The sequence below is a fragment of the Sinohyriopsis cumingii genome, chromosome 8, assembly GCF_028554795.1.
Source record: "Sinohyriopsis cumingii isolate HCF-2022 chromosome 8, ASM2855479v2, whole genome shotgun sequence".
Classification (NCBI taxonomy): domain Eukaryota; kingdom Metazoa; phylum Mollusca; class Bivalvia; order Unionida; family Unionidae; genus Sinohyriopsis; species Sinohyriopsis cumingii.
The window spans coordinates 59,700,769-59,717,728 of NC_142968.1; the positions used below are offsets into that span (position 1 = coordinate 59,700,769).

General features: G+C 34.3%; 1 protein-coding gene across 1 annotated transcript in view; it reads right to left on the minus strand.

The window, feature by feature from the left end:
- Positions 1 to 16,338, minus strand: part of LOC149793633 (uncharacterized) — a 25,538-nt gene extending 9,200 nt beyond the window's left edge. Inside the window, exons 1-4 of the mRNA XM_089967616.1 lie at positions 15,949 to 16,338; positions 15,375 to 15,569; positions 13,665 to 13,735; positions 8,555 to 8,700 (exon numbers count right to left, since the gene is read on the minus strand). Of these exons, the coding sequence (XP_089823742.1) occupies positions 8,555 to 8,700; positions 13,665 to 13,735; positions 15,375 to 15,569; positions 15,949 to 16,202 (666 nt within the window). The 5' untranslated portion in view covers positions 16,203 to 16,338. The remainder of the gene's footprint in view (positions 1 to 8,554; positions 8,701 to 13,664; positions 13,736 to 15,374; positions 15,570 to 15,948) is intronic.
- Positions 16,339 to 16,960: the final 622 nt, after the last annotated feature.

Consider the following 16,960-nt stretch of genomic DNA (forward strand, 5'->3'; position numbering starts at 1 on the left):
TATAGCATTTGTGTATTGCACACGTTACACGTAATCAAACACATACATTCATGTTTTAGTCATATTTCTTGTATTAAGCATCTTATCACAATTTCACAGTCAAAATAAAAAGGTCCTGAATTTGAGCATTCTTGAAATTTATTATTACGTTTACACAAGTTAGCCCATACCCCCCCCCCCCCAATCTGTGACAATACTTTGATTTCTTGAAAAATAGGGACAGTTTAGACTGCTGTAGATGTGGAAATCAGTAAAAGGGTTCGCACAAGCGTGTCATGCAAATTTTAAAATATTACTATGTTCAACAACGTCACGATTATGTAACAAACTGGTCGGCATTATAAACTTGATAAGGCGAAATGTAGGGAATGCCGTAGCATGGTACTAAATAGCAACACAGAAGAAATACAAAGTGATAGCAATCTAAAACATTAACTTGATTCCAACTAAACCCCAACAATGCTGTAAATCAAATAATTTATACAAATTCCAAACTGGTCTGAACGATTCTGAACACGATAAAAATGTCGTTTAAATCAAATACTCGATGAAAAATGTATTTTTATTGGACATAATAGTTACAATCTACATATCCATAAACCATTAGTCACAACTGATTTACGTCAAACGTGTCCAAAATCAGTTAATATGGGAGAAACTTTCTCACCATCTTGACGAAAACAATCCAGCGCACTCTACATAAGTTGTATGTATGTATGTATGTATGTATGTATGTATGTATATATGTATGTATGTATGTATGTATATATGCATGTATGTATGTATGTATGTGTGTGTACGTACGGATGAACTGAAGAACGGACGGATAGATGGATGAATGGATGTGTGTATGTATGTATGTATTCATTTTGAATATTTAGTTTTCGCAGATGCGTCGTTGTAAACTCGCCAGCATCGTCGGATGCAGCAACAATTTACCCAAATTGAGTGTTTATTTGAAAATAGGATTAAACCTTAACATCGATATCGATTTATATTCTGTTCTATAGGCTGAGAAACAATCTTTGACAGTTCACGAAATCACATATGACTAAAAGGAAGATCAAGTATGTAAAACATATGTGAGAAGAAGGATTATTATGATAATCAGGTTGCAGTTGTTAGGCATGTTTGGTGGCAGATTTCTGCCAACTAATTGACTTTTATTCACTTAAATATGAACAATTATTCATTCAGATATGCTGATATATTTATAAATAGATCGTCTTAAGACGAGAAATAAGTCAAACGATGTATAATTTGAGTCGATATGTCCATTTGTTTATGTCAACTTAATAAGAAGGTAATTTGGCCATTGTTAATGGTTGCTTATGTCATTGATGGTGGCATATTGCTTCTACTTATCCACTTACAGCATAGCTGCAAATAAGTCCTCTTCAAACACAAAATAAGTTTGCTAATCAAAGTCTTAAGGTGCCATCATTGGAAGGGAGTCCATTCAGGACAACAACAAAACCACGTATGAAAATACCTACTTGATCAAGGATATAGACGACAATAAAGGCATGAGAATGAAATACAAAGAAAAAAACATTTTATGAATTGATTTGGCAGGTATAGAATGGAGTGTAGCATGCAATGGTGTTTCTGCTGGATTCTGTTTATCGGAACTAGCTATCGGTATGCTTGTTTAACTAGTCTACGCCTTATACTTGCACAACAGCTGCACGAATTGTTTTAAACCACTTGAATTATAAGATAATTTATTAACAAAATGTACAACTTAATGTGGTCACATCTGCCACAGAACATTTAACAATCTTGATGACATGAAAAGCACCGAGGTAGGTAGAAGTAAAATAAACCTTGAAGAGTTTATTTTAATTGACAGCGAGGGCAGATATGAAGATTTTTTTTTTAATTTAAAAAAAAAACACAATCAGGAAAAGCTGAATGCAGAAACATAAGATAATCGATACTGGAGAAAGATACAGAACACCAAGATGCTAGCTGACAAGAAATCTTAAACTTTTGTTTGCTTAACGTTACGTACAAGAGAAGCTGGAATGCCAGATATATAAACAATGCAGTCCTTGCAACGCAACAGAGCAATGTTACTACCAATTCTCTCAGGATAATCTTGATGGCATTAAAATAAATACTGGAGACAAAATACATCTTCACAAAGTAGATGTATCTCGTTTTTAATCATGTTATGGAACTATTTAAGCCCAAAAGAACGATGCAAAATTGGTTGAACAATGTAGATTTCGCATGCGTTATCAACGTTTTGCCGATTACTTATTATGGGGAAAAGTTATTTCACAGTAATATATTATTAAAACAAAACAAGTTTATAAACGATTTTGTCAACGTATATACTAAAAGTAAATCTAAAGTCATTTAATTTATATACCTGACTAGAGATAAACAAAACTGTTTGCATACATCAAACATCCAAAAATAGAATATAATCTGTGCAGAATAAAATAATCAGACACACTTTCTAGAAGGGAATAAATTTTGAATTGAATTGAAAGATAATCCTAAATATCATTTCTGGTATTAGGGATCCAGATGCATTTCAAAGGAACAAAACAATGAGGCAGTATCCAAATGTGTTATTCATAAATAAAGCAAAATAGCAATGGCGTTGTTCCTACAATCCATGTTTTTGAGGGACAATGACGTATACAAAAAACACACAATGCATTAATTTCGCTATACCTCGCCGAAAGTGATGCTATTTAGAACACAGTAATTCGGCACAGCAACAATCATGATTGGACGAACAACAGATAATGATATATTGGTACTACTACTACTACTACTACTACTGCTACTATTATTATTATCAGATCCTAACGGTACTGAGCAAGGCAGAAGAACACCTGAAAAACTGAACATTTCAATGAAACAGATCAAATACAAGATAAACTTTTGTCACCTAGTACTCAACCATGATTTTGTCTCTGTATGTGATAGATCATAGAGATAATGCAAAACTTGAAAACAAAAAGAACTAAGGCTTCTTTATTTATATTATCTTTCTTATTATGAAGTAAGATGTGAATGCATATTATATACATCTATGATGGGTATGTCGCTTGTATGTCTTTTAGAAAAGAAGACCATGGATCATTTTGGCATAATAAATTGCACAGTACCTTTACGACAGTGACGTTTACCTTCGTAACAGCCTTTATTGTGCTTTGTTCGGAACAATAAGCATCAACGTACGGCAAATAAAAAAGCACGTAACAAGCAGGAACAAATATCACAAGGAGTTATATACCTTAATGGAACACATTATTGTGCTGTGTTGCATATATCCCGATCAACATCAAACAGAACAGACTCTCAGAGATAGCAATGCCAAAGCTAATTCCAAATATAGTGATTTTTCCTGGCAGTGGTTTCTTGTCATTTGAAAGGAATGTGAACCTAGATTTTAACAATGCAATGAAACACACTTTAGGCAGAATGCATGTAAAACATACGTAAACGACTATCTTTTCATGTTGAATGGCCATAACCTTTTCCGAATATAAAGATTGGTTGTTAAGTATTTATGTAAGAATTAACTAATCATTAATTATAAATTGAGAAAGTTGAGATCTTGGTTAGGATATTCACAAAATACTGGTACTGAATTTGCTTTATGTAGTGCACGAAAAGAACTTTAGAATAAAACTCGACTTTCAGATACAAATAGATCTTTGAATGCATCCTTGCGTAACAGTCTTCAAAAAAAGAAAACCCACGAATTATTTATTTGATGGATACGAAAGCTCAATACAGATTGATAACGTAAGTGTCATAAAGTATTACACTGGCAATCATTGAATCTGACTGGATCGAAGAAGTTAAGATAAGAAATTGCATGGTCGTGGTCTACATTTAAATTATCCAATTTACGACAATATTTCCACATTCAACCAATATCAAGCGATATGCAAATGTTAACAAAATGTATATTTATATCATGTCGGCTGTTCAGCTAAACATCCAAAACTATCAATTGAAATCAACTATGTTTCAAGGGATAATGATTATTATAGTCTTAATGTCTTATTAATGTATTTGATCAACTTTAAAACATGACAATTTGCGAAGGAAGTAATTGTTGATTGCATTGGAATAAATCTCTAAAACCGAATGCAGATCTTTATCCGACTACATCATTATCATACATTGAGCTTTTATATACAAAAGAAAACTTATGGCATAAAGATGTTAATACAAGTTGACAAGGAGACTGTGGTGGACCATGAAAATGAATGTAATAAGTGGTTAGATTTACTCGTTGATATCTGCCAATGTACAAATACTTTATTTTCACTCATCTTTGGCAACACTGATAAAAGAACAAGAATTGTAGCTAAACTAATCTGCATGCAAATACATTTAAAACATCAGTGAGGGGTTAACATGCAATGCACTGTGATCAAAGCGTTTAGAGTAAACATTCGTTTCTATGGCAAGAACTAAGAGCAAAGGAAATAGTGTTTGAGTAGATCTTTGTTTATTCCGAACGAAATGAAAGTCGCATTTGCAGATGCGTCAAAGGAGAACAGCAGGAAAAATGAGCCAACACCTTCCTTATCAACTTAATATTTAGCATCGTAAAACTCAGAGATACGTTTCTCATTGTAATGTTATGCATAATGATACGCTGTAAGTAAATTCATTTGTTGATCTTGGTTCAGCCGATGTGAGTATGTGAAAATCTTTTGCAGTAGTTTCCCGTTGATTGATAGCTCTTACCGGGCTTTTCTCAGCTTTTTCCTTCCCCACTAATGCTGGCCGACATTGTATGTCTTACCAAGTGTTGAATAATGCCATTAAAACCACAAAAACAACAACAACAAAAGTCGTCTGTGGATAAGTAATATTTTCAGAAAATTGAAATTCTAAATTCATCATGATAGTTGATTGATGTATTCCTTTACAAACTTTGTGTTAATCCATATCTATTAAACAAATATAGTTGCGACCACCACCCACAAAATTCTCCGTTTGATACATAGGTAGCATGTGAAAAGTCCAGGAATATTTTTGATAAACTGTATAATCGTTAACACATTGTTCTTAAGAAAGTCTCAAATGTCATATAAAGTGATGCTTTCCTTTATATAATTGTGAAGTTCTTTTTGTTAACATGCATGTTGTTGTATATCAGTCATAAGTAGTGCCATGCCATCACAAATCAAATTTTGGGGTTCGTTTTAACGTTTTTTAATTAAACCTTATGCACCAACGATCTGGATAGCTCTAATAGGAAGGTCATCATAGATCGGGTTGGTTAATCTAATCTTCTTGTTTATCAGACTGAGCTGAATATCGTCGGTGACTGCACTCAAGTGGTTATATAATTCCGAGTACATAACTGTTTATCTTTTGTAGGCAAACAAATGTTTATCGATTTTTTCTGTTCCTTTTCTTCTCAAACACCTAGTCAGTTAAATGTAAGCAAAGTTGTTGGTGAAATAAAGTAAACGTGAGTCACTTCTAAAGTTTAAAAACCAAATAAACGTAGAGCTTTAAACTTCTACGGTAATGACATGACTCTCTGTCTGTCTGTCTCTCTCTCTCTCTCTCTCTCTGTCTCTCTCTCTCTCTCTCTCTCTCTCTATCTATCTATCTATCTATATATATATATATATATATATATATATATATATATATATATATATGCACAAGAGATTTGAGATGTTACATAAATCATCTGACCCTCAGTATCCACATCCAGCGGAGAGAGAGAGAGAGAGAGAGAGAGAGAGAGAGAGAGTCATGTCATGACTGTTATGTTCATGGGTGTTGATCACGGGTACGATTCAGTTTGCCCTACGTCCTGTGCTTGGCGTTTCATATGCATGATTGTTAAGTCTAAGTTTTTCTTAGAAATTGTCCATATTTCCAAATGATCATCGTAATATTTCAATATTTATCTCGACAGTAACTACTACATGGATGGACAGATGGCACCAGTGCATTAATATTGTATATATTCGTTTGTGAAGTAGAATAGGATAGGAAATGTGAATTTTACTTTCCAATCGATTGAGGATATTACAATATTTTTAAGTGAGTTTGATATTGGTTCTAACAAGGTACATAAAGAAAGAAAACTTAGATCGCGTCATTCTAATTCTTCATGCATTTCTTGTTCAAAGTTTCAAACCTCTAATAATTAAACTGATGGGAATAGTTACATTTCAATTATTTCACTGGACCTAACTCTTTTCCAGTATCTTACAAAATTCTAATGTGTTAATCAATTTCACCTCAAAGTAATAATCTGATGAAAGTTAGCTTTCGTTACAATTATCATTAGATGAAGCCTCCCGTGGTCTTTTTGTAATATGTATTTAATATAATATTTTGTGCATCGCCTTTAGTAACCCTTTCCAACTTTCACAATAATAAAACAAAATTTTTGGCAAGAAGCTAGCTATCCGTCCGTTGTTTGAATAATTGCCTTTTAAAGTTATATCTTTCATCTTTTTTCCTTTTTCAGCTTTAAAAAGTACTGCTGCAAATCTCGTAGTAGCAGATTTCTGACCTTCGTCTTCTCTGAATACGTTGCTTACATGTGGTTGACCCTGCATCTCCGACAAAGATTCAAACAATGTTCTTTCGTAATCAGTTATTGAGCTGTAATTATTTAATATACGTTTTAGATGTCATTCTAAAATAAATTAATGTTGTAAGACGCAGATCTGCTTAATTTTCTCCAAAATATAAGCTTAAACAAATAAGGTTTCGGATATTTAGTGGAATATATTTAGTGGAAGGAAACATATTTACTCTTCCGCGATAATGTTGAAGTCAACCAGCTATAACCGCTTTTTGGTAAGGGACATTACTCTTGAATAGTGGCAATAGATCCTAAGCAATTGCCTGAAATTTGCTCCATCTGTGAAAACATACCGGTATATACATTGGATTTTACTTGATCACACAGCATTTGGATAAAAAGGAATGAATATAAACACAATGTATGTTTATTTCACTTAACTGCTAGAGGGAAGAAACTAGTTAAGTGAGGATACCGGTGCGGTTCCTTTTCAAGAAAGGTGATAGCTGAGCAAATATCGATTAAAATATTTCATTCTTGAAGGAACATGATGATAAGACAAAGCCCATAAATAGGTTGTTCTTGAAAATTTACAGGACCAATAACTTGCCTATAGTACATATCTCCTCTTGAAATCTTTCACACAATAATTTTTTACGGATATTAACAGGTGCTTTAGTCTCTATGGTACGAACTGAAAATTATTCCTGGACTTGATATCGAAGCATTAGCTTTTATTGGAAGAGGCATTTAGGGTTCGGTCTACAAATATTATGTTATTTTTAAAGAGCTACAAGGGTAAGGTGAAGTTTGCATTTGCAATATTCACAACTGACTGAATGCTGGCATACTTCTATACAATGTTCATGTTCGGTTCCTGAACATTCTTTTCATATTGTGCTTGTGAAAATTGTATATGATCAAAGCATACAGCTAGCTAAAATTCCTGCAACCATGTGCTGGGTGAATCAACCTGACTGAGTCTAAAGTACGCTATCTTTAGAAGGTATAACAATGAGGAAAATACATTTTGCCAGACTAGACAATACAAGCCATTGAAAGTACAATAAATGAAGTACAAAACATATACAATATAAAAAGGTAATCGTTAAAATGACTAAGCGGAGCTAAGAATGTTTTAATGATGCACTTATAAAGTAAAGCCAAGGTGTATCCTCAATTATCCAAATTATACCTATTAATTATATACACCCATATAAAGGAAATTAAAAGTTCTTTTAACTATGCTCAAGAGATATAAGCTGTGTTTAAATGTCCCGCAGAAGCAATGACGTAAACCTATGGAATTCTTGTTCATTAAAACCCTAACCATATGCAACTGTAGAGCCTTACTGACTTTAAGTTGGGCCCTTTGCGTCACTATTTTAGTTGTGTAGAAAGATAACTTGGGTTTCCAAATTCTGACAGCTCACGAAACAAAACTTCAAGACAATATTCAATTATCCAGCTCTGCAATAGCACTATCAGATTCTGGAAATTTCATTTGCCTTTTTAAATGGCAATAATCCATGAATGTCTTCAGTGTTTTCGAGAAATATAGGTTGTTCCTTTCCAACGAAGGGATATCGTAATTCAAATTTCGATTTTAAAACATTTTAAGTGATCCAGGAAGTTTTGAGTCTTTTTGTATATTGACAACTTAGGAGATTTGTCTATACTTATTTTCATAAGATTGAAAATGTTAAACATTCCAGAATAATGGAGCTGCTAATTACTTGCGCACAAGTTAAACTCTGCTGATCACTTTCTACGAATCAATGCACGCACATACAGTATCATATCAAGTAAAACGTATGAATTAAACACAAGGTAATGTTTGAGAAACAAATGACTCACATTCTACTTTTACGCAACTTTAAATTAAAGTATTATAAATTTAGTCGTCTCAGCCTTTTGGAACGATGAAATACAGGATGATGACGTGAAGGAAATCATGAGAAAGCACAGAAACATTACCAAAGGAAAATAATGAAATATCGAGTCTGTGCTTACCTTGACCTCTTGACCTGCCTCTGGTACAAACTGGGTCAAGATGTACGCTCTGCTTCCGTTGATTGCAGGTGTCGCAACAGGTTTGAATGTGCCATTTACACTTTCTTCTGTCCCATTCAGAAATATCAAAGAAACCGGGATCCCATCTAAACAGTAAGTACACATAGAAAAGAACTGAAGTTTAAAAATGTTAACTGACAGAAAAAGACACATCTACACGCACATTCACGAGAGTGAGAGAGAGAAGGAGTTGTATATCATCCTTCCTAATATGTTCGATTGCTTTCTTCAAATTTAGCCTTCCAAGTATATTCAAATTTTAGAAGGACTTTTTGTTCTGCACTTGACATATTATTGATGGACTACAATAAAATTCAAAATATTGTGGAATCATTTCAATGTTTTCCATTACTAGGTTGCATATAGACGAATTAGCACACGGACTGAGAAAGACATTCGAGTTATGCCGATTATTTGAGAGAGGTTAGTAGTGCTTGGAATTGTATTATTTTAGTGTTATTGACTAATGTCTTTAGTAATACAAACATTCTCTCTTTATCTCCCTCTCCCTCTCTCTCTCTCATATTAAACTAAGAGAAGACTAATTATATATTTGTTTTAAAATACCTTTTGGTGAGGCTTATCCTTGTTGATATTAACACTTTGTCCTTCTATGATGCTTGAGAAGAAGTTAAATGATCCACAATTCGTATTGTAACACTCAATAGGGTCTAACAGCACGTCACTACAGATAAGAAACAAGGATCACCGGCTTAATTGACTTCAGGTCGCTTTTTCCATTTTACTGGGACCTCGGGATGACATTCGTCAGATTTCTGGGCTATTAAACGCCCTAATACCTCAAATAATATTTCTTTACTCAACTGTCGGCCACATATTCACGAGACTAATGTCATGCCTGCATGGTTTTTGTATGATTTATCAGTATTCTCATCAAAGGGTATATCGGTATTTCTTGCCACCGACAACCAAACTAGGCCCAAATAACTGACGCATATAATTCGTACTATCTCAAGCAATCAATCGCTTATACGTGACGATATAATGTTACGACTCTATGGTCTTAAACTAAGTAACAGAAAGAAACGAAATCCAAAAAGCTTGCAAAATTCAACAAATAATTATTTTTCACCAACAGACATTTTAAGAGATTGAAATGTGGAGCTGAAAGCACTGATGCACTCTTAAATATGACCTTTAACTCATCAAAAGCCTCCTGTCATTATTGATAGAAATGCAGCTTTCCCAGATAATTTGTCAGTGGTTCAGCAATTTTGGAAACATTGATCCAAAACTTTCTCTAATATCCAACCATACCCCAAATTTGCATATGTTGATATTTACTGATAGACAGAGGTATTTCAGGGATAGTCTTAACATGAACTTATATATTTCTGACTAGACCGTGTCACACAATATGCTCTAACAATAGAAAGAATAGCACGGCAAAACTCACTTAAACTAATTTAATTGTCAAATTTGTATCAGTGAGTCTATCAAAGAATTTCCGAATGATTTCCAAGTGACCATTCTTACTGTCGTTATAGATGATGATTTCGTCGACTTAAGCATCACAATATTCTACAACAAATAGAACAATGTTCATGAAACGTTGGAAAGTAGAAGGCGACACCTTCATCCCAAACGGCATTACTTTATATTTATAAAGTCGTGCGTTACGAATGTCATAATGTCCTTTGTTCTTTCCGTCAGTGGACTTTGCCAGAATCCATTCAAAAGGTACAACTTAGTGACATATTTTTTGAATGTTTAGTTTTGTCGATTCTTGGCAACAGATAACTAATCTCTTTTGGTCACACGTTTCTCTTTTCTATAGTCAGTTTACATTCTGAAAGTGTTATCTGGTCACAGCTCAAGAATGCATGGTCACAATCGTGTAGATTTAATTTGTTCGTGCTTGAAGATCTGTAAACAAGCACACTAATGCAAGTAATAGTTGCTTTAGTCATTCTTTTATCATATCTGTAGATGTGAAAGTTTCTGATCCATTTATTAATTATTTCTGAGTTCAGCAGATTGGATATAGCAAATCTTTACAGTTTTACTGCTTTCCATCACTAAAATCCCCACCGAGTGGGACAGGTACAACTAAACTGATTGTATGATTAACACGGCTATCTCTTTGAAAACATTCCTTTCACACACACACACACACACACACACACAGATATATATATATATATATATATATATATATATATATATATATATATATATATATATATCTGTGTGTGTGTGTGTGTCAAATTTGACAATTTAAGTCACTTGCTTTGTATAAGGACCATGATATTTAGTCTGAAGATGATTTCGAAGTATGGGAAAGAGAGCTTAAACGTTATCACCAGGTTGAAAATGCATTTCCTTTTTATTTCTGCTCTAATTGAATATCTCTGTTGACCTGGTCTTAAATATGGATGCACGCAGTCTATTATTAAGCTAAATGGTTCATCAAATGCAGGAATAGATTGCAGACAAGCCTTAGATATCTTCTGACTGAGTTTTCTACCATTTGACAAGTGTGACAAAATCTAATATATTTATAAACATTACTTTTAGTTTTCGGCCAATACAAATAATTCAAGATCTTGAGATAAATTACCAAACAAAAACGTTTCGTGGACTAGGCTAAGTATTTCCTGTCTACACAACTTAGAATTAACAACTTAATAGTTTGCTGACCACTCGTCAACAGTGAGAACGCCACTTGGCGTACATGTTTTGATAAGGACCCCATTTGCTATAAAATAACAAACATGTATGTGTGTGGCTTCCGTTTCGCTAATAGTCTTCACAAACACACAAGGGATCTCAGGATCTTTTCCCTATTCGACAATGAGTGATTTTCGTTTGTCACCCTGATTAGAATAATGAGAATGAGTAGTAAAATAAGCTTCACAATGATTAATTACAATATATGACCTGACCAACATATGTGTCGACTAGCGGATTAATTTCATTATCAGCATCACTCATTAGAGCTTTTTTACCATAGCTCTAGTAACTGTACAAACTGGGTATAAATTAGAGATTTCTTTTTCGATAATACCAATATTTTATCCAAACAAGGCTTGACAGTTTCAAGGGTATTAACAACAAGCTTCTCTCTAGCTTGACCATTGCCCATTAATAAGTGAACACCCTTGATAGGGAAATAAGGCACTGTTCCGACTATCATGGGTACTGAGACTAGGTTTGATGATAAATGTACAGAATGGAAAGGATCATTAAAAATGCCGCACTTTGCGCATTGAATAAGAATTCGTTCACTACAAGAAAACTTCTCAGAAAAAGAAACAGTAACTGGTGATAAATGACTCTGAGAATCTTTCTACTTAAATAGGAATAGGATTGTCGGAATCACTAATAAGTGTTTCAGAAGATTTTGACATGAATGGTTCATCATTATCCATAACAAAACTGGACTGAGACTTGATTCAACAAATGTATTGCTTTCAACACATGACCATTATATTAACCTCTTAGAACTTAGAATGAAGAGCATATGAAATAACTCCGTCTTGACTCCATCGCTTATGTTTCAATCTGTAGCAGTCAGAAATAGCGTGCCCTTTCTTCTTGCAATATGTGCACTTAGGAAAAGACAAGGATTTGGGATCATTCTTATTAGAAACTTGATTCGTAAACGATATGCCAAACTGATATTTCGAAGTGATGCTATGAGAAATATTATGTGGTCTTTGTACCAAAAACACGCTGAGTCAAAAACTTCCTGACATAAGAAATGTTGTGATTTAGGGATAATAGTATGCAATACCAGCAGCGTATTCTAAGCATTTTACTTTTTACTCATCAACTTGGGTTTTGACATCACATTGGACTCTTCAAATAAGATGAGTTATCTGAGGTTATTATAAACTTCAACAACTTTCTTGGCTGAGCACTGCCTATCAAATAAATAATCTTTTTCAGCATGGGTCTGTCCAGTTTCTTTGATGTAGTTCCTGAACATTTGTTGATATACGTGAGGTATCGTAACCCTTCAATATATATATTTCTTAACGAGATCATAATCAGCACTTTGTTGTACTGATAGTGGAAAGCAGACTTCATGAAGTTTGCCTATATGTCATTTTGTAATAATAGAGTCCAATACTTTCTTGACCATTTCACATTTTCCTTAAATGTGCAAAGCGTATAACATATAAATAATCAAGCAAATAATACAAATTGAGTAGGTATAAAATTCATGAAAATTCCTTATTTTACGAAACCAACCAATCTACCATAAGGTTCCGTAAATACTGTATTTTATGACATACGTTCTTCGTTAATTGGCTAGTTACTCGATAGAAACCGATTTTTCCTAGTAAAATAAAATTCTTCGAGAATACTTACCCAAATCCTTCATCAGAACATAACTTTAGATCAATTACCGTAATTTGATAACCCTTACTTATCAAAAGATGACTACTGGCAGACACGTTGAAGGAGAAGAGTTCTTACATCATAATTACCGAACGTTTCTTTTGCACTTTGGAGACAATATAGGTAACGGAGACAGAACAGCAATTTGAAACAGTCTTGACAAAATTATAGTATATACTTTCCAATAGGTCAGATTCAATTACTAAGTGAATTGACACCAGATCTGCAGTCACGTAATGCCCTTAAGATCCGGGTCCCTGCAGCTTGTTTAGTAAAACAAACATCAAAGAAACTGATCTGCCTATGGTTTTGACAGTTGGACCCGATTTATAAGCAAATATACAAACGGTTTACGTAAATAGTATGTACAGTTTACTGAGGTGCTTCAACAGACTGAACTCAAGCAGTGGAAATTCTAACTCCAATACCATATATTCAGTGATGGTGAAATCCTGTGAATTTACTTAAGTTCTGTTTTGTATTTTAAAACTGTTTATGTCGGTCCTGAAAGTAATGGATTGACGGAGGAGTTGTATTAATTCACAATTTGACAATTATGTGTTTGCTCATTTCATTGCCTTTTTGTAGCTATAACATGTTCCAAGAAAAGTGTTGCTCACGTAAAATAGTGAGCTCAATGTACACCCATCTACCTACCTGTCTGCCACACCCATCCACCTACCTGTCTGCCTCACTGCAATATCACCCTGCTCTGATACCATCAACAGAAAGTCTTCATCAGCGATCTCCATGCTGAAAGAAACCAACCATTACAAGGCATTTTAAACTGTTCATCATAAATAAATAAGTCTCAAGAAGGGGAAAAGTGCAGTAGTTCGTCTGAGTTTAACTGAATGCAGTACTTTCGATTTAAAAACAATAAAAATTAATCGGTCCTTTAATGTTCTTAAGATGTGTTAGTATTGGAATTTCGGTTACGCAGCAGTATACAGAAACAAGCAAACAAACAAAACTAAAAACAGCAGGAGTCAAAGTCAATAAGAAAACAAATGTAAAAGATACGAACCTTATAAACAGATGAGGTTCTATTGATCCCTTGAGGAAAACATATTTCAAACAATGGATATATTTTCTTTTTCTAATCGACCAAAGGTTTGGGGGATTTGTGCATAAATGTATGTGCCTCACAAACCAAAAAGAGGTTCACTGTAAAGATTCGTTTTTGATTGACCGATCATGAACTTCTCCCTTATGTTTCTGAGCGTTTTGGGGGTGGGCGTGGAATAAATCTCATTGCCCAACTTGTGGTTCCAAAGGTTGATCGATTTTTACATCGAAGGTTTTGGTCTTCGTGGACAGTAAGTTGTCAGTATCTGTGTTTGATCAATCAGTCTTTACCGGTTAATCTCAGAACAGATGACAATTGCTCTCTAGAACTGAAATGTTGCCTTTGGAATATTTCTTATATTGTACATGCATATCACTTCATCCAAGTTAGACCGCACTACTGATAACTGAAATCGTACATTTGACCCGTAGCTTTTAATTGTGCATCGAAAAATAAACGTCTAGCATGACGAACGCATTATAAATAAAATAACTTAGAATATGTGAAATACTGGAAGTTAAAGCGTCTCGTTGTCATGTGGATTCGATGACATGGAGACAATCGCATAACGGCATGTGAGCGTTTTTAACCTGCACAAAAGAAAGTGATTTAGCGTAATGCGAAATAGCTACTGATATTGTTAACAAATATAGACAAGATATTTAAACATGTGACTTCATGCTGACTACTGTAGGTAGTTTTTCATTTCGTTGCAATATGTATTTGAGTCTAATAATCTAACATGAAGAAAACAAGCGAGTGGATTTGTACAACAACGGTAAGATATTGGAGATAAATGACTTTGAAATTCACTCAGAATCCTGTTGTTATGCATTTGATTGTATAATTTCAGTCTAATGAACACTGTGTTGGTGTGCTATATTGCTGGAATCTACAGCAGTAAATAGTAAAGGATTGGGATTGAATATAAAAAAGAACGTTTTTGTGTTTGTGTTTCTTTTGGTTTTCTGTGGGGCTTTCTCTACAGACCGCTATATTAAATAGAGGAATATATGTTTGTCTATAAAACATGTCTTCGGACCAAAGAATATGCTCTGATCGAAAAATAAAACTATTTTTCACAGTTTATGGAATGGATGGATCTTTCTATTGCACTTAAGCAATGTTTGTCATTTGTTTCTTTCCCTCCTTTGATTAATAAATGCCTTCATTCTGCCGTTACACTATTTTCAAACGCGATACGTTATGTTATGGCACATGAAAATTCATACTCCTGTTGTAAATACACACATCTATATGAATGAAACTCAAAAGCACACACACACATGACGGTATGAAGCATAACTATACATACTGACTTACTTAAAGACTGGGCGCATTGTTGGTTTCAAATAAATGACAGGCTCTAGATGGCCGTCAGCGTCGTTTAACGTCAGGGAATCTCCGTCCGTACCGAAGACGTCACCGTTGCTGTCCATCACGGGGAGGGTAGGAAAACGAAGGAATCCGTTGCGCCACAATTGAAAACCCCCGTCTGCATCAATGGCAACGTAACCTCTGAAAACACAGATTTTTCAACCACTGTAAAACATTGGATGCATGAATGAGCGAAAAAAGAACGAACGTCGAATACATTACCACTAATATATCATGAACAAGAACAACATTAGCAACAACAGGAACAACACTAGTGCAACTAATAGGACTACTTTAATTACTATATCAACATCATTATTAGGTTTCAAAACTATTGACCAGCAATTAGTTGTAAGTGAATTTAGAGTAAGTAAAAAGTTCTTGCTACATTTTGACACAATGTAACGAATAATTTACCGGCATAACCACTTAAAAATAAGTTTAAAATGCCTGTTGTTTTTCCAGCGTTATGGGAGAAAGAGAGAGAGAGAGAGAGAGAGAGAGAGAGAGAGATGCTTACACGTCCATTGGTCCAGGGCCATTGGACTGACACACCAAGTTTTCCAGATTACCTACACACCCCTGTCCCTTGGGTAGTGGTCCGACAAAAAAGTTGCTAACCCATGCTACGGAAGCGTTGGTAGGCACATTGAGCTGATATGCAAATGTACCACTTGGTCGACATCCGTACAGCGGGCAACCGTCTATATAGAAACCACACGCGAACGGCAAAATTGCAAAAATCAAAGGCGCCATGATTCCAGATTTTCTCATTTTCCCTAAATTGAATGTTGTCAGTCTACTAATTAATAAACTAATACAATTTTATGGAATCTATGAGATGTACATTCATTAAATGTTGAATTCACAGAATCTTGAACTTGTTTTGCCTTGCCAGTAGTTTTTCGTACCAGCGTGAAATACCTCTCATTTATATAAGACCAAGAGATATCCACCTATCAGGTCGCATATCATGAAACACACTACAAGGTTCCTCACTTAGTAGATATCAGAGATAAATAGTTCATATCAGGGTTAGATAGGTTAGAATACCGTGTACAGGTAAGTACACAGCATCTTCCTGAGTCAATACGTTGAAGTGATAATAAAGACCGTGAGATTGGTGAAATATGACTGAAGTAAATATATATATATGTGATCGATAGCATCTTTTGTGGTATATCTTCATGGTTCCCTCGCAGCTTCGTCTAAGCAAATGATGCGAAGTTTTAATATAAACCCAAACTTTCCACCATAATTTACTATTAATGTTGAAACATAAAAATACCCATAATAAGCTGAATTAGTAAGTAAAGGATATTGCAATTTCTAACAAGGAAATGGCCGAACCGTATCCATTAACATTTCTTTAAAACACTATCCGTGTCTGCAATGCTATCAATTTTAGTAAACCTGGATATAATAGGTATTAAAGGCACTACTTAAATAGTTACAAATGAAACAAGTAATTCAACTGAATAATTTTTGATGTTCGTTACTCCGGTGGTTTATAATATACTTATAGTTTTAAG